Source organism: Echinops telfairi, unplaced genomic scaffold (assembly GCF_000313985.2).
Source record: "Echinops telfairi isolate 266 unplaced genomic scaffold, ASM31398v2 ScPeMD7_60;HRSCAF=208, whole genome shotgun sequence".
NCBI classification, from domain to species: domain Eukaryota; kingdom Metazoa; phylum Chordata; class Mammalia; order Afrosoricida; family Tenrecidae; genus Echinops; species Echinops telfairi.
Window position 1 is genome coordinate 20,775,293 of NW_022103958.1, and position 18,894 is coordinate 20,794,186.

General features: G+C 39.0%; 2 protein-coding genes across 2 annotated transcripts in view; both read left to right on the forward strand.

The window, feature by feature from the left end:
- The window catches only part of DCDC1 (doublecortin domain containing 1), a 497,394-nt gene that overhangs the window by 133,504 nt on the left and 344,996 nt on the right, over nucleotides 1–18,894 (forward strand). The window lies entirely within an intron of this gene.
- On the forward strand, nucleotides 1,810–2,169 carry LOC101645648 (eukaryotic translation initiation factor 4E-binding protein 1-like). Its single transcript, XM_045291002.1, has one exon. It carries the CDS (start codon nucleotides 1,810–1,812, stop codon nucleotides 2,167–2,169), a length of 360 nt encoding a protein of 119 aa, XP_045146937.1.

Genomic DNA, 18,894 nt, shown 5'->3' on the forward strand with positions numbered 1-18,894 from the left:
TATGTGTTGAGGTTATACTCATTTTTCCTTCTAAACAAACATCATTGTGATTAATATCCTTATACATAGAGCTCTGAATACATGGATTATGAGTATTATTAGAAAACAGAATAAGAATATACACATATGAGGGGTACCCTCAAAAACTGGAATTGTGCTGGGCAGAGTAGTATGCATTTTCCCTGTGAGGCGAGCATCAAGCAACTTGCTCTGAGTTGTACCCGGTGGTATCACCTGGGAAGGTTCTCTCTGGTCATAGTGAATTTTTCATAAAAGCAGTTTTGTTTGAACCTCATTTTTTGTGATGGCCGATTTAAGAAAACAGCACGTGGCTGTGAAATTTTGTTTCCTGCTCAGGAAAAATGCTGCAGAAACTGTTGTGAGGTTGAACACAGCTTACAAGAACAGCACTCTGGGAAAAACTCAAGTGTATGAGTGTTTTTCTCATTTCAAAAAAGGTGAAATGCCGATTGATGACAAACCTCATTCTGGACATCCGTCAGTTTCCTGAAGAGACAAAAATGTCAACTCGTAGTGCATTTGGAGTTCTTTCCATCAGGTCAGCCTGTTAATCAAGCTTTCTATTTAGGGGTTCTGAAAAGATTGTGTAACAGTGTACAGCAAAAAGTCCTGATTTGTGGCAGACTGAGGACTGGTTTTGCCACCATGACAATGCACCTGCTCATGCAGCCATCTCAGTGCACCACTTTGGGGCAAACCCATCCCCCCCAAAACAAAAAAACAACAGCATGTCTCTATTGCTCCATGCACCTGACTCACCTGACCTCACCCCACGCAACCTCTTTTTGTTTCCATGAAAGTACAGCGATTTGATGACGTAAAAGAGGTGAAGGAAAAATGAAGGAGGTGCTGCCAGTCATCCAAACAGATGAGTTTGACAAATGTTGCCAAGAGTGGAATCACAGATTTGACAAGTGTATTAGTTGTGATGGAGAGTACTTTGAAGATGATAAAATTGTTTTGTAAAAATTATTTAAATACATAACTGAAAAAAATTTCATTTGGGGGGTACTCCTCATATAATTTATTTTGTATCATTCTAAACAAAATTGTTATATCCTTAGATAATAATACTTTACCTCTAGTATGTATATTTATTGATTTGACATTTAAATCTTTAAAATTTATTTTGTAGCTGTGCCTTGAACATAAACACTCCAAATGGTCTTTGTACTACTTGAGAACGCTGGTCACACGATGAGCTAAGCACTGGACCACTAACCAAAAGAGTTCAGCCACTTTAAATATCACATTAGTAGTACTTATACTGTAAAATTAATTCATTTATTTGTGTTATAGATCTTTTAAAAAGTATTTTTCAACTGTGCTCAGCCTTTGTCTTTTTAAATGCACAAATGAATTACTCTGCAGGCTTACGTATTCCATGACACCATATATGGGCTTTAAAGTATGACTGATTATAGGCTCCACATTATGAATTCTTTTAGTAGAAAATACAAAATGGGCAAGTTTTATACCTAGACTTCCTTTGATAAAAAATTGTTTGTAATGTTCCTACTTATAGTGTAATGAAATCTATTTACAGCAATATAATGTAAATGAAAAAATATAGTGGGAGGCTATTTCATGATATATTGATATGTTATTGTTTGTGACATATTTTTTAGCAATCTGCCTATAGTATACATGGTACTTACGTTCTTGGAAAAGACTGTGACTATTTTAAGTCCACTGAGAAATGCTTTGTATTTCTATGTCATATGAAGTAAGGCTCCAGGCTTATAAAAACAGCCTTTCACTCGCTGCTGGAGCAGAGAGCAGGAGACCATGTCTGGAGGCAGCAGCTGCAGCCAGACCCCAAGCCGGGCCATCCCTGCCACTCGCAGGGTGGTTCTCGGCGAGGGAGTGCAGCTGCCGCCCAGGGACTACAGCACCACCCCCAGTGGCACATTCTTCAGCACCACCCCGGGAGGTACCAGGATCAGCTATGACCGGAAATTCCTGATGGAGTGTCGGAACTCACCTGTGGCCAAAACATCTCCCCGGGACCTGCCCACTATTCCTGGCATCACCAGCGTTGCCAGTGAGAAGCCCCCCATGGAAGCCAGGCGGAGCCTCCCACGCAACAGTCCAGAAAACAACCAGCCGGCGGGTGGTGAAGAGTCTCAGTTTGAGATGGACATTTAAAGGACCAGCCGCTGGAGTGAGCACTGCCTCAGGCCCTTCTTGAGAGTCCCTGTTGGGAGAAGAATCACACCAGCCAGGTCTAGTGAACCGTTGGCTGGCATTGGGTGTGTGGGGTCGGCTAACTGGCCTCCCCCCGCCCCCAGCACCAGCAGATGCCTCCATGTGCCTCTGTGAAGGCAGGAGTTTTCACGCCAAGGGGAGTGACCCTCAGGCACACCCCTGCAGCCGAGGGGCTGGAAGTGGACATGGAGGAGCCCTTCTGATGCTGGTCCTGCTCTTCCAGCCCGTCCTCTGAGCATGTTCCTTCTTTAGGTTGGTGTGCCCCGGGAAAGGATCCCCACCTCTCCCTCCCCAGAGAGGAAATAAAAGCCATCTTCATCCTGGGGTCAAAAAAACCAAAAACAAAAAAACCAGCCTTTCCTGCATTAGCGTTGGAGGGGCCATTCAGATGTTGGACAGGATATGGGATGATTATTTGTCAGAATGCTGAGTATCTAGCATCTGAAGACCAAATTATTCAATTTCGCTAGTGCTGTCAGCCAATGGACAATTCTGAATTGCCCTCAACTGTCTATAACATAATAGGAGTTTGTATCAAGCTAATGAGAAACTATGAGTTAGTTTAATCTGTTGATCAGAGAAAATAAAGGTAATAAAATTTTTAAAAGGAAGGTAATTTTTTTCAACAGTTTTTTTTGGTCATTATTTTACCTGGTGAAATATCTTTGAATAAAGCCAATCTTATATTTTATTCAAGCTCTGTTGTGTTTTTTGCACAAAATTTTGTTTCATATGCATTAAGGAAAGGCTACTAAATCTCAGGTGCTAGGTACTCAGCATTTTTACAGATAATTAATTAGCCCATATCTCATACAACATTGAAATGATTCCTCCAACATTAATGCAAGAAAAGACTTCTAAGCCTTGAACTAACAGAATGCACATACTAAAGAACAATATCATTGATATCACATGCAAGTAAAATTTTGCTGAAGATCACATGTGGTAGTTAGATGATTTCATGTCAACTTGAAGATGTATGAAAATCTAGGTTGGAATCCAACTTGTCAAGCAGGTCACACCCTGATGATGCCTCCTAGCGGGTATGAATTTCTCATGAGGAACCTGGAACCTCCCTCTCTCTCCACTACTCCCCCTTCCTGCTTGTTGGAACTCTGCTGGCCACCCTGGGGTGGCTGGTGCCCTGCTATTTTCCACTGACCTTGGGTCTACATGACTTTGCACCCACTGGCCTGTGATCTTCCTGAATTCTGCATCGTTGTATGTGGCTACTTGAGTCTGAAGAGTGACTTATGGATTAGTACTGGATTTATGGACTTGACTGGGATGTCTTCATGATATAAAGTTGCTGCTTGATATACAGTAAGTTATTTTGTATACATAGTTGAGTGTCATTGGATTTGTTTCTCTAGTCAACCCTGCCTGACGCACCATCCAACAATGGTTTGTTGCAGTATATTGACAAGGAACTGCCAGAGGTTCAGGCCAGATTCAGAAGAGAATGTGGAACAAGGGATATCGTTGATGTCAGATAGATCGTGGCTGAAAGTACAGAATACCAGAAAGATGTTTACTTGTGTTTTATTGATTATACCAGAACATTAGTCTGTGTGGATCCTAACAAACCCTGGATAGCTTTCAGATGAATGGGATTCCAGAACATTTAATTGTGCTCACAAAGACCCTGTACGTGGAGGCAGTTTTGAGAACAGAACAATGGAATACTGCATAGTTCAAAATCAGGAAAGGCATGTATCAGTTTGTATCCTTTCACCATACTTATCCAATCTGTATGCTGAGCAAATTATCAGAGAAGCTGGATTATATGAAGAAGAGAGTAGCATCAGGATTGGAGGAAGGCTTATGAAGATAACAATCTTGCTTGTTGAAAGTGAGGAGGACTTGAAGCTTTTCTTGATGAAGATCAAGTATTGCAACCTTCAACCTGGATTATACTCCAATGTAAAGAACATCATAATCCTTACAACTGGACCAATAGAGAACATCATGATCAGTGGAGAAAAGATTGAAGTTGTGAAGGATTTTATCTTGCTTGGATTCACAATCAATAGTTATGGAAACAGATGCCAAGAGATCAAACAACTCATTGCCCTGGGTAAATCTGTTGCACAAAGACCTCTTTAGAGTGTTCAAAAGCAACAATGTTAACTTTGAGGACTGACACAAGTGATCGTATTTTCAATTACTTCAAGGATGTGTAAAATTTGGACATTAAGTAAGGAAGACTGAAGAAGCATTGATAGATTTGAAATGTGCTGGTGATGAATTTTGAAAGTATCGTGGGCTGTCAAAACAACAAACACATCTGTCTTGAACCAAGTGCCTCCAAAGTGCTCCTAGAGGCAAGGATGGCAGGATTACATCTCGCTTTGGACATGTTATCAGGAGAGAGCAGTCCGTGAAGAAGGATATCATGCTTGGTAAAGTAGAAGGGTAGTTAAAAATAAAAAAAGAAGGCCTTTGACAAGATGGATAGACACAGTGGCTGCAACAATGGGCTCACACGTAGGAACAATTGTGAGGATGGCGCAGGACCGGGCAGCGTTTGGTTCTCTTATGCACAGAGTTCCTACGAGCGGAACTGACTGGACAGCACCTAACAAGAGGGACAGGAATTCCTTAATTACAGTGACTTGGCTTGTGGAATTTAATCCACACTCTCTATCTCAGGATTCTCCACTTATAAAGTGCATGCACCAGTTTAATTCCTGACATTTCTCCATCTTGTAACTGCGTATTTAGGGTGCCTAGCTTCAGTCAGCCCAGTTTCCAGATCCTGCTAGCTGTTACCACACAGAGCGGTAGAGATGATGAGAGAGGGCTGGTTCTTTGACTGTAATAAAATAAGTTTTCGCCCATGTTTAGGCCACTAGGTCTGAAAGTAATAGAAAAGAAGACCTAACAATTATCCTGAGAAAACTGACTACCCTGAGAGATAATCATTCCAATAGATATTCTGCTATGTGGATAAGAAAACTTGTCACCTTTATTAATTTTTTACCATAATGCATTTCAAACATGCAAATATATGTAAAATAATGTAACCTATCATCTTGTTTTTATCAGATCTTATGTTTTATCGCATTTGCTTCTTTTTTCACCCTGAGTATATTATCATAGATGCCTCCTTGTGTTCTTCCTCCCTCCAAGAGGTAACCATTAAGGAGGTGTTTATTATGCCCATGATTCCATCTAATTTCTTTTGCAATTAACTCTGCTGTTGAACCATAAAAGCAGCTACAGACAATATATAAATAAATGGGCATGGCTAAGTGCCAGGAAAACTTCATTTATATAGTTTTATTTTGGACTGAACATCTATGGGTTTGAATTACATGTTTAAAACTCTTGATTATTTTCTCCTCCCCTCATCAACTTACCAAAGTCCCTAAAACGCTTTATTACAACTTTGATTGTGACATCACTAAATTCATAGACTGGATTTGGGAGAGAATTTACTTACCACAGTAAGAATAAATGATGACTGAGATTTCCCATAACAAAAGTAAAAAGGAAGGTCCTTAAGGCGTGAAGACTTGCAGAGAGCCAACCTGTGGCTACGGGGTCAATTCTAACTCCCAGGGACCTTACAGGACAGAGGAGCCGAGCATTCCCAAGGCTGTCATCTGTTCAGAAAGAGACTACTGCATTGTTTTCCTGTGGAGTGGCTCGTTGCTTCTTTTGATTCGCAGCCATGCACTTTACTGCACCACCATGGCTTCTTTTAGAGTGCTAAGGAGGTGAAGTAAAAGCAATAGATAGGAGTTAGACAAATCTGTGTCATAAAACATCTTGACGAGACCTAGGAAGAAATTTAACCACAGATGCTGAAGAAGACGGTGATAAGCAGACAAATGGCCTCTCAAAGATGTCCATGCCCTAATCCCCAGAATCTATGAATGTGTTATGTTACACGGAAAAGGATAATTAAGGTTGCAGAAGGCATTAAATTTGCTAATCAGCTGATGTTGAGATGGGGAGATTATCTTGCATTATCCAGCTGGGCCCAATCTAATCACATCAGTCCTTTAAATTGAAAACAAGGGCAAAATCATGGCTCAAAGAAATGGTAATCTGAGACAGATTCAACACTGGATTGCTGGTTCTGAGATGTAAAGGGCCGTTCCCAGGAGCACAAGGAGACTTCTGGCCTACACCTAGCATGGAAAACGACACTTCTGGCCTACACCTAGCATGGAAAACGACACTTCTGGCCTAACCCTAGTCCGTACTGATGAAGATCCAAAGCTACATCAAAGGCTGTAGTTCTGCATCTTCATCAGCAAGTACTTCAAGTCCTCTTTGCCTTTCAGCAACTAAGGTTGTGTTATTTGCATATCTCAGATTGTTAATGAGCCTTCTATAATCAAGATATTGCATTCTTCTTCAAATAGCCAAGATTCTCAGATTATTTTCTCGATATATAGATTAAATAAGTATGGTGAAAAGATACAACCCTGATGCACAACTTTCCTGGCTTGAAATCATTCAGTATTCTTTTGCTTTATTTGAATGACTGCCTATTGGTCTAAGTACAGGTTCTGTATGAGCATAATTAAGTGTTCTGGAATTCTTCTTCTTTGCAATGTTATCCATAGTTTGTTATGACCTACAAGGTCCAATACCTATGCACAGTCAGTAAAACAAGTAAACATCTTTCTAGTACTCTCTGCTTTCAGCCAAGATTCATTTGATGTCAGCAACAATAACCCTTGTTCCATACCATCTTCTGAATCTGGCTTAAATTTTGGAAGTTCCCAGTACTGCTACATCAAAATTTTAATTGTCTTCAGTGAACCATGGCAGTGTAGTGGGCTATGCATAGAGCTGATAACCACTAAGTAGTGGTTCAAAGCAGCCCTCTATTCTGTGGGAGAAAGATGAGGCTGTCTGTACCCATAACGACTTTTAAAGAAGTCTTAGATACCCAAAGGGGCAATTCTACTCTTTCCTACAAGGTTGCTATGATTTGGAATTGACTTGTTGGCAGTGAGATTGGAGTTTGGTTGATGATATTAATGATACTGACATTCTCAGTTTTCAGCCAAGATCCATTTGCCATCAGCCACAAAATCCCTCATTCCATATCCTATATCCTGTTCTGAATTCAACTTGAATTTCTGGCCGTTCCCTGTTGATGTAATACTGCATCTGATTTTTCAATTATCTTCAGCAAGATTTTACTTATATCTCATATTAGTGATATTGCTCAATAATTGCTACATTGTATTGGGTCATCTTTCTTTGGAATAGAAACAAATATGGCTCTCTTGCAGTCAGTTGTCCGAGTAGCTGATTCATATTTCTTGGCATAAACTCATGATGGCTTCCAGTGCTTCATCACCTTGTTAAAACATTTCCGTTGGTGTTCTGTCAATTCCTAAAATTTTGGTTTTTGCTAATGCCTTGAGGGCTGCTTGAGCTTCTTCCTTCAATACCATCATTTCTGCTCCATATGCTTGCTACCTCTTGGCATGGTTCAATGTCAACTAGTTCTTTGTGGTTTGTCTTTATGCTTCTGGCATGGTCCAATATTTTGCACATAAAATCCTTCAATATTGCAACACAAGGCTTCCATTGTTTTCCTTCAGTACTTTTAGCTTCAGAAATACCGAGCGTGTTTTTCCTTTTTTCTTTTCAAGCTGGCTTTAGATTTGTTCCATTTAGCTCTTGACGTCACCAATCGTCCATTTGCTTTAGCTACTCTACATTCAAGAACAAGTTTCAGGGTCTCTTCTGACATCCACTTTGGTCTTTTCTTTCTTTCCTGAATCCTTAGGGACCTTTTGCTTTTCTTATGTAATGTTCCTGCTCTCATTCCACAGCTTATAAGACCTTCTCTCACTGGTGTTCATTGTGTCAAATCTGCCCTTGAAATATTATCAAATTTTAGGTGCGTATACTCAAGGCCATATTTTGGTTCTCATCAATCTGTTTCAATTTTCTTTAGCTTCAACATAAACTTGCATATAAGCAATTGATGGTGGGTTCTACAAGTGGCACCTGGCCTTGTTTTGGCTAATGACATTGAGCTTTTCCACCACACCTTCTTGCAGATGTAGGCGATTCTGTGCTTGTGTATTTCATCTGAAAAAGTGGATGTGTACAGTTGCAGTTTATGTTTTTTGGGAAAAAAAGGTATTTGCAATTAAGAAATCATTGGTCTTGCACCAATCTATCCTACAATTTCCAGCATTATTCCATCAAAAACATATTTTCCAACTACCAATCCTTTCTTTTTACTTCCACCTTCCACATTCCAACCACTCTAATTATCATTGCATCTTGATTGTATATATGATCAGTTTCAGACTGAAGAAGTTAATAGAATTATTCAATTTTTTAATCATTGACTTGAGTGGTTGGTGTGTAAATTTGAATAATAGTTGAATTAATGGACTTTTCTAATTGTGTTGCTATTACCTGATTCTGTGCAGCATTATACTTACTTCAAGTAAGATAGGTCTTGAAAAATGCTTTTGATGATGAATGCAATGCCAGATGATTATTGGTGATTCAAAATGACAAATAATAGCTCATTTGAGCTCACTGAAGCCTTGGCTACTGAACTTTATCTGTTCCATTTCATTTTTGACAACCTCCAATGGTCCTAGATTCATACTTCATAGGATTCACATTCCAATTGTTAATAGATGTTTGCAGTTGTTTCTTCCCATCCTGAGTTGTGTCTGATTAACAGGTGAAGGTCCTGGAAGCTATGCTCCATCTACATTTTTAAGGCTGACTCAACTGTGAGTAGACAGCTCTTTCCCAGTTGTATTTTGAGTCCCTTCCAACTTGAAGGGCTCATCTTCTGTGGCTATGCCAGAGAATGTTCGCTTCTATTCATAAGTTTTCCATCAGCTAACTCCTCAGAAGTGAATTGCCCTTTTTCTAAGCTTTTCTTAGCCTGGAAGCTCCATTGAAACCTGTTCACAGAGTTCCCCTGCTAGCATTTGAGATATTGATGGCCTAGCTTTCACTGTCACAATAAAACACAAGCCACCCTAGTATGATGCACTGACAAAACTAGTGTGGATGGAGCACTCTGTCCTCCTTATTCCACAGGATCTAAACTCTCAACAGCCTCTATCTACTTCTATATTAGGAAGCAGACTAACAATTTGAGTTATTTCTTGTCCCCAACAAGAGATGTTTATCTTGGTTTGGACCCTGGCAATGTCCTTTGGGTTTTCTTTTCATTTCATTTTCCCCCCTACAATTTCTATACATTTGGAGCAGTGGATGGTTGTCCTAGGATGAATAATTGTTGTAAAATGTCACCACTTTGCAGTATCTTTTATTAAGTAATATATCTCTCTCTATTTTAAAGTTTCAAAGAATGGGCAGTGTAGAACAGGACCATAGTTCCCAAAATGCAATGCTGTATCTGGAGTGGGGACTGAGGAGCGGGGTCCTTGAGTTCAAGGCATTAATGCCTGATAGTGTTTTGAGTCATGATTCAAGCCACTTTTGAGGTTTGTGGAATGAGGATGCATTGTGGGGTGAATTACAAATTCATTATTAGTATGTTTCCTTGCCTACATCATACTGAATCAAACTGGAAATCTAACAATGCTTCTTTCAAAACAAATATTATTTTATGTTTGTGAGAAACACAAAGGAAAACCAAACCAAACCAAACCTTGGAAGACATAAAATAAGATGTGCTGGCTCTGAATCCCCCTGCCTGATGACAGCACTTCCATCTTTTAATGACTGGAAGTGAATGGTTTATCTAAACTGTTCTTTTGAATTCCATTTCTAGTCTCCTGACAGTGAATCGTGGGAAGTCCGCACAGGAGATGAAAGGGCATCATCGGAGGAGATTTTGGAGCCAAAAAGTTAGAAAGTTTTCCTTTCTCTGAAGAGCAAATAATAGTTTACTAGTGACCATATATACTTCTTTGTTAGGAATGCTTTAGATGTCAACACATAACAGAAAAGGCAATGCATAAAATTTAAAGAATTAAATATTATGAGATAAACACAAAACTTAAGTAGATTATTAGTAGCCAAAAATAGTGTACTGTCAATCATGTTCATTAGCTTAATGAACATGTCACTTTATTTCTCAAAATAATAACAGGTATAAAAAAAACACTAAAAATGATCAGAAATTCATGATTCTCTAAAAAAATGCTGCTCTTTTTAATGTGAAAATTAGATATTTGCTTGAATAGATGAATAAAATATCCAACTGTATTAATTTTTAGGTTAATTATAGCACTAACAAATTGGCTGTGTTTCCTTTTAACTTGTTGAATTTCTGATTATTATGACATAAAGAAGGAACCCCAGTGACACAGTAGTTAAGGGCTAGACTGCTCACCCAAAGGTCATCAGTTTGAAACTCCCAGATGCTCATTGAGAGAAAGGTGAGGCAGTGTGCTTCCATAAAGATTTACAGCCTTAGAAGCCCTAGGGGACAGCTCTCTTCCGACTGATTGGGTTGCTATGAGTTGGAATTGATTCATCAGCAGTGAGGTGTGTTTTTTTATAATAGTTAAAAAAGAGTCTTCTTTTTACTTAAAAATATGTATATTGTTGCCACTATGGTTCCTCTTCTTTCTCAAACATCCTTTTACTTTTTCATTTAAAATTACTAAATATGTTCTGGAATGTCTGTCACGCATTAATGTCAATGACTCTAAGCTATGTTTAGGTTTTCCTCTGGCATCTAGTAATTATCCAGAGCCATGAAATGCAAGACAGCATCTTCCGATGTGTAAAATATCTATCCTGAAGAGAATTCCTTCATTTAAAACACATCTTTATAGACAGTCTTAATTTAAACTCATTTTCTATTAAAATTATAGCTATATCTCTTAATTAAAATTCTTCTTTTGATTAATAGTTTACTAGCATCTCATATCTCCAAGACATTAGAGAGGGTGCAAGTATTACCAAGGTGATTTTCAGGTTAATTTTTTTTCAAAATGGCTTTGTGATTTCCTAAGTAAAAATTTCCATTGCACAAAGACAGTCAATTCTTTATAAAAGGTGATAATCTCTTTAGATTGAAAGTAGTCATTTAGATAAAATGGTCTCGCATGAAATTTGTTTTTGTATGTAGCAAAAAAACATATAGTATTACATCATGAATGAACATGAAAATAACTATTTTTGTCCTGAAAATGTTTCATCTTAATTTATTTTCAGTTCTGTCTTGAACTAGCATTGAGAAACCCAAGGAGTCAAACTAAAAAATTATGTTGGTATCAGATACCAAGTATGTGGAGTTCTGATACCTTTTCATCACTGGTACACTGGGAATTTTATTTTTTAAATGATATCCTGCCAGTTTTTTCACAATCCATTAATTCCTGGATCAACATCAGAAGGAATGTCAGGGCCGAGTGAGATTCTTGTAAGACGCAGATGTCAGGATCAAAAGTCAGAGACATTCTCCGAGCAGCAGGGAAGCCAGCTTGTTAGACTTTAATCGTAACAATTAGTCTCTGCCATGTGACAGTCTTATAGTTCTTATATTGCTGTGAAGTTCCAGGCATGCTGAAAGACAAAGTGCTCTTCTAAGTTTGATGGAAAATTTCTTGAGGTCTGATTATTATTTGGCCAGGATGATTGTTTTGCTGGTCTTCTCTAAATTTCCTTAAATGGTAAATTATTGGTGTGCTTAGAAAAACGAGTGTCTGGCTTATTATGGAGATAAATGTGCATCTTCTGCAAAGGCATGTGATACGGAGTGACTTGCTTTATGAGGATGTGTGATCACTGATGCTCAAGAGACTCTCCCAGATGTTTTATCTCACCGAGGAATAGCTTGTCTGGTCTGGTCTCACGTTACTCTGGGCAATGTTCGGTAAACGTAAGTCACTGAGGGAGGAGAATGTAATTGAAATTGAATGTGGGTTTTTTTTAATCTTTGAAAACATTGATTATGTTTTACATATGCTAGTGGGGAGGAGGTCAGGAGGATGACAGCATTGACAGTTACAGGGGTTTTAGGCAAATGGTTGGCACTTTAGTGGCAGAGATTTAGCCCCTTGTCTCCCCAAGCCCCAAATAATGATAATACTTCTTTTGGTGTTTACTGCGGATATTTTCCTCAATATTTTAGAAAATGTGAAACAAAATAATATCCTTAGAATTTTTAAAAAAGTTTTTATTGTATAAATCACTTGGGAAAAATAAACACTTTTCAATCCAAAAGTGGCCTTCAAGAAAAACCTTATGATAAACGTTTACAAGTAAAATGGGTACCTTAGATTGAGTCATTGAGCTGAGGGGCTCAAGGCCATAGGCTCAGGGGATACCAAGGTCAATTCGCATGGTTCCCAAAGACAATGTTGGCTGAATAGTGAGTAAAGCCTTCACAGCTCATGAGCAGCTATCTCGGGTGCTGTACAGAAGAAAGAAGGCTGATGAAAATTAGAGCCAGGAAAAAATCAGGTCCAGACAAATGGACCCCTAGAACATTAGTCTGTACCACTTTGAGACCAGAAGAATTAGAAAAGCTAACAATACCAACTGCTCTGAAAGGGATCACATGAGGAGGTCCTGGATAAAGTTATAGAAAAATATGGAACAAAACTCAATATCATGTAAAAATGACAACCCGGTTGACTGGTCAGATAGACTATGGCCCTCAATCACTTCTTAGGCTCAATTATCAACCAAACAATAGAAAGGTTGATAAAAACCCAAAATCAAACTTATTGCTATGAATTGATTCTGACTCCTATGACCCTGTAGGAAAGGGTAGAACTGCCCCCCTAGGATTTCTGAGGTTGTAGCTCTTAATGGGAGTAGGAAGCCTTATCTTTCTCCCAGAGTGGCTGGTGGTTTTGAACTGATGACCTTGCAGTCCATTGTTTAAACTTGATGCCACCAGGGCTTCTTGTGGCAGGTCTATAAGGAAAACAAAAAAACTGGTAAAGTATGTACACTTTAGACTCCACTGTTTGAGATTAGAAGGGCAGCATTTATCAAAGGATGAGGTTTAGAAAAGTTAGGAAAGAAGGAAGCAGCACAAAACACAAGGAGGGAGCAGGATACGTGATGATTCACTTCGGGGACTGAAATCAGTGAGGTTAAGCTAACTGTGTATGAATTGTTCAATGAAAAACTGATCTGCTCTCTAAACCTTCATCCAATTCACAGTCCATGGTTAAAATAAAACAAACAAATAAAAGTACTTCCCTGGGAATATTTTCTATGTAGAATTCTGGATCCACCATTGGTTGAGACAGTCTGATAGATGAGTCCCCCCCATCAAAAAACCAAAACAAAACAAAACCCCAATATGTCTTAGCAATTTATTATTGCTTATAATGCAAAACAACAGGGTGAATAATGATAACTCCCACAGATAGAAGTTGGCAGATTATTACATAGCGTTACAATATGGGGAATAAAAATATATGTCTCCAAGAATACTTGAGGGATTATTAATACTCATTTTAATGGTGACTATATTAAAAATTGGACCCTGGTAGTGTAGTGAGTTATGTGTTGGGCTGCTTACTGAAAAGCCAGTAGTTCAAAACCAACACTTGCTCCAAGGGGAAAAGATGACGCTTGCTACTCCGCTCAGAATTCACAGGCTGGAAGCCACAAGGGTGGTTCTGCTCTGCCTTAAAGGCCTCTATGAGTCAGAATTGACTTGATGGCAGTGAGTTTTGGGTTGTTTTATATTTAAAATAGTTGTGAGACAATATACTTGATAAACCACTGGCATGCACATCAGGTCAATTGATACTACTCTCAATGGTGAAGTTGACTATTCATTATTATCCATTATTCAATAAGTCCATTATTCATTATTGGAGATGATAGGCTTAAGTAAGGTTTCAAACATTAGTTGGTCTGTAAAAGCTAAGGCCCTAGTTGAACTTCATACCTTTTACACTGTGTGGTCATTTCCTCAGATGGTCTAGGTATGGCAAGAATGGCCAGATGAAGGTTAAAGATTTGTACTCCCTTTCTTGGTTTAGAGTTGTTTCCGGGAAGAAGCTGCTCAGCCAGAATTATATTTCCCAGCTAGTTTGCTTCTCAGTGGTTAGGGGACTAGTTCTATGCAGTGAGGTATGAGTGGAAATAATGTGTTATATTTCAGGTTTTCGTAGTGGAAGAGATACAGAAGTGCCTTTCTGTTGCTTCTTTACCGTAGAGATCCTGGAAGCTCTATGTCGTGCATGGCAGAGCCACAGATAGAAGTAGTTTAGGTCTCTCAATCATTTTATAGAAGGCTGTATAGATTCTCTTACTGAAATCCACTTTTCAAAGCACCATAAATTCTCCTTCCATCCATCCCTGGGTAATTCCTGTAAGATTTATTCCCCAGCCCAGAAACACGTGTATGTGTTATAACTATTGAAAGCATTTAACTAGACTGGGCATGGGCATGAGGAAGCGCATGAAAGACTCAGGCAATATTGTAAAATATGTCTTGTGAAAATTTTTTAGAAAGCACTTTGGAAATGTAGATCAAGAGCACGAGTATTGTTCATTGCTTTTGACCTCCCAGAGACTAGTTCTAAGAAAATAGAAATTAAAGAGCTATTGTAGATAAAAACATGTACAACAGTATTATTTATATCATAAATCAGTTGGACACCTGTCCAACATAAGAGAAGGATTAAATAAGTTTTAGTATCCCCTTATCCTGGAATTGGGCAGATACCACACTGAAGGAGCTATTTTCATAATGTGGGAAAGCTCACAAAAGTGAACTAACTACAAAGTCAAGTTACAGCACAGATTTAAAATTATGTCTCAGTTAGAGAAAAAGAGATTTACATGTGCAAAGGAAAGCATATCATGTTTTAAATTTTTATTTAGATGCTAACTTTCACCTTCTTTAAACAGCTATCTTTCTCTTTGAGTATGTAATTTTACCTTCTTTGTACTTTTCTAAAATGAAAGTTTGTGCTAAAGAGAACCCCTATTACTTAAATACATCTTGGTTAAGTTTATACTATCAGAAATTCTAGCAGGGGGAATTCGTTACTAAATTTTGGTGAGTGATTCCTAGCAATTATCAATATGTTTCCCATTTCTTCTGAGGTATATAATTTGACTTCCTAATACAGGTGTGTGTGGCACGAGAAGAGGGCATCTCGACAGCACTTCATCCGAGGAAAGAACATGAGCTGTTCTGAGGAAATTTATCAATCATGGCGTCATCCATCTTTAGCTTTGGAAGACCTCTGTAGACAAATAAGTACAGTGGTGCTGGAGCTAAGTAATCCAATGTACTTCCTTTCCCACTGTTCTTATTGCTTCTGTGAAGGAGGAGGCTTGTAGATTTTTCCATTAGTATATAGCCACGAGCTGGTTAAAGCAGACCTTTACCTGACCTCTTATGCAGTCCAATTCTATTCTAGTATCGATGAACATGGACTCATTAAGCAAGGCCTGTTAACAATTGGCATGAGGGCTCTCTCAAAAGAGTTTTCTTGCTGTCCTAGAATCATAGGTAAAATATTTGATCCACAAAAGTAGGTTGTGTCAAGTGAGTGTTTCTTTTTGTGTGAATAAGCAAGGTTTACAGGGTAAAGTAGTTTGCTGGCATCATTCCTCAAAGCAGTGACTTTGCTTGGTCTGCTGTGATGGTCCACTCTGCCGGATGATGCGTGTATCAGAGATAAAGGGGCATTTACCTGGTGGTCTATTGTATTTCATTTTTCCAAAGGGAAAGAGTCAATCATTTTGTTTGTTTGCAATGTTTACTGGGGACTTGCTCACTGCGAATTTTGCAGAAAATCATTTAGAGGGAAAAATCAAAGAAATGGGAATCATAATTCACTTAGGGAAGCAAGCCAATGTTGCTATGAGAACAATGCGTAAACAAATACAAATGGATGTATGTAGGAGGCTTTGTTGCTGCTAGGCACCAGGACATCAGTCCTGATACATCGCCAAATCTGATGCCATACTCGCAGTTGTTATAGTTGAGCCTGTTGCTGTTGCCACTGCGTCCGTCCTTCCTGTTGAGGCTCTTCTCTCTTTTGCTGACGCTCCACTTTACTGAGCATCATGTCCTTCTCCAGGGACTGGTTTCTACTGATAATATGCCCAAAGTGCGAGAGGCAAATATCACCAGCCTCCCTTCCAAACAGATTTGTTTGTTCTTCTGGAAGTCAATATTCTCCACCAACACAATCATTAAATGCATCAACTAATTGTCCAGTTTTCACTTGCATATGAACAGTTGAAAATATCATGGTTTAAATTGGCACACTTTAGTCCTCAAAGTGACAGATATCTTTGCTTTTTAACATGTTAAATAGATCTTCTGTAGTGAATTTCCTGACTACTGTTTCCATAGGTTTTGAATTTGGATATAAGTAAAATACAATCCTTAAAAATGGCCATGTTTTCTTAGTTTATTCTAATGTTGCTTGCTGATTCCATTTGAGGATTTTTTCTTTTCTTTGTGCTGAGATGTAATCCCTCCTAAGGCCATCGTTTTGGGTCTTTATCAGTAAGTGCTTCCAATCCCCTTCACTTTCTGCGAGCAAGGCTGTGTCATCAGTACAGCACAGGCAGTTCCTGAGTCTTCTCTAGGCTTGGTACCACATTCTTCTTCAGAGAGTCTATCATCTCAGTTTTTCACTTATCATAAGCCTAGAAATTATGTTACTGTTATTGTCTCATGGTCCAGAATTTCAATAGCATTTTTAAACATAACGCTCAGCATATTGGCAGTCTTGTTGCACCATTCACTTGGGGCCCAAACACTTAGATGTAGCATCCTTTCTTTTGCTGAGTACTTTGATTTTATTCTCTGGAGTCTACGAAAATTTCATGGCCCCTAACCTTGTCTATGGAATCCTCCAAATAGCTTTCCGTTGCTCTTGTTTTCCACCCTACCAACACTCTGAATCTCTGGCAAGGCTTTACAATTACCTAGGGAGCACAGATACAGCATTTTATTGTCGAACTTGAGTTGCTTACTGGGGTGGAAATGAAGATGCCAGAATGTGACAGAGGTTCGGTGCAAGTAGGATTGTTCTCCTTTGTATCCTCTTCATCCTTGCTGTAACTAGCTATGGACACTAATATACTCTGGCACGTGGCAGGAGAGAGGAGTTCACTTTCAGAAATGCTCCTTTCAGGGAAGTTGTAGAAAGGTAGGAAGTTAAATTGATAAATAATCTCCCATTAATTCATCCCATAAACATTTACTAGTAACCTACTCTGTGGCAGTTGTGTACAATATAAGAAACTAAATATACAAATATTTAAGTTTCAGGCCTTGCCCATAATTTGGTGAGGAACATGCTCCTGTAAATAAGTACGCACAATATATTGTAAAAATTGCTATAGTATGTATGTGAACAAGATACCATGAATGTATAGAAGAGAAAGTAGCACTTTTGGGTTATGACATTCTCAGTGTACACACATCAGAGAAGGCTTCTGTAAGAGGTAATGATGAAGTTGATCTGAGAAGGCCTTCGACAAAATTGGGGGGATTCCTACTAGAAGGAACTTCAATGCCAAGGAAGCGTGGCTTGGTAGAGCAATGTTGTATGTGGGGACCTTAAGGCCGTAGTTGAAATAGTTGGAGCAAGGGTTGAAGAATGGTGAGACACACAACTAGGAAGGCAGGCGGCCACTGAACCGAGTTTCTCTGTTTTCTCTTCCCACAGATGTAATCAATTTTGTTTCAGTGTATTCCATCTGGAGAAGTCCATGTGTATCAGTTGCTAGTTGGATTATTGAAAAAAGATATTTGCTATGAACCAGTCATTGGTCTTGAAAACTTCTATCATGTGAGCTCCAGCTTAGTTTCTATTACCAAGACCATATTTTCCAACTACTGTCCCTTCCTCTTTGGTTCCAACTTTTGCATTCCAATTGACAGTTAGTATCAATGCAGCTTGATTTGCATGTTTTTGCATGTTTGATCAAATTCCACCTGAAGACGTTGGTACAATTCTTCAGTAGCCTCATCACCAGCTTTTGTGGTTGGTGCATACATTAGAATAATAGTTGTACTGATTGGTTTTCCTTGAAGATGGATAAATATAATCCTCTCACAGGAAGCATTGTACTTCATGATGGATTTTGCATCATCAGTAAATGAGGATCCTGAAGGTACCAGTCCCATGGGCTTTACTCTAACACATCACCATGGTCTACTCTGCTTTGAGAAAGCAGCTTCTCATCAGCCACATTTTGAGTGCTGTCTGACCCGAGGGGCCCAGCCTCCAGCACTACCTCTGACAAGGTTCTGCTGCCATTCATTAGCCCTGATTCCATGCATAAGGTTTTCAGTGGCTACTACCTCTGAAGTCAGCAACAGATTCCTTCTTCATAGTCTGTTCTGGAAGCTCTATGGAAACCTGTTCGCTTTGGGTGAACATGTTGGCATTTGAAAGACCAGTGACATAGCTTCCAGCATCACAGCAACACACAAGCTATCACAGTATGACAAACTGACAGACAAGTGGTGGTTTAAAATATAGCCCTGTCTATTTACAATGTATTATTGTTTAAGATTATATGCACTATACCACTGTAAGGGACATGCTGTATAAAGGAAAGATATAGCGTCTGGGGTCTTAAAAGCTTGAAGGTAAACAAGCGGCCATCTAGCTCAGAAATCTAGCTCAGAAGCAACAAAGCCCACATGGAACAACATATCAACCTGTGTGATCACGGGGTGCCGAACAGATCACTGAAGACAAATGGGTGCATAAGCAAATGTGG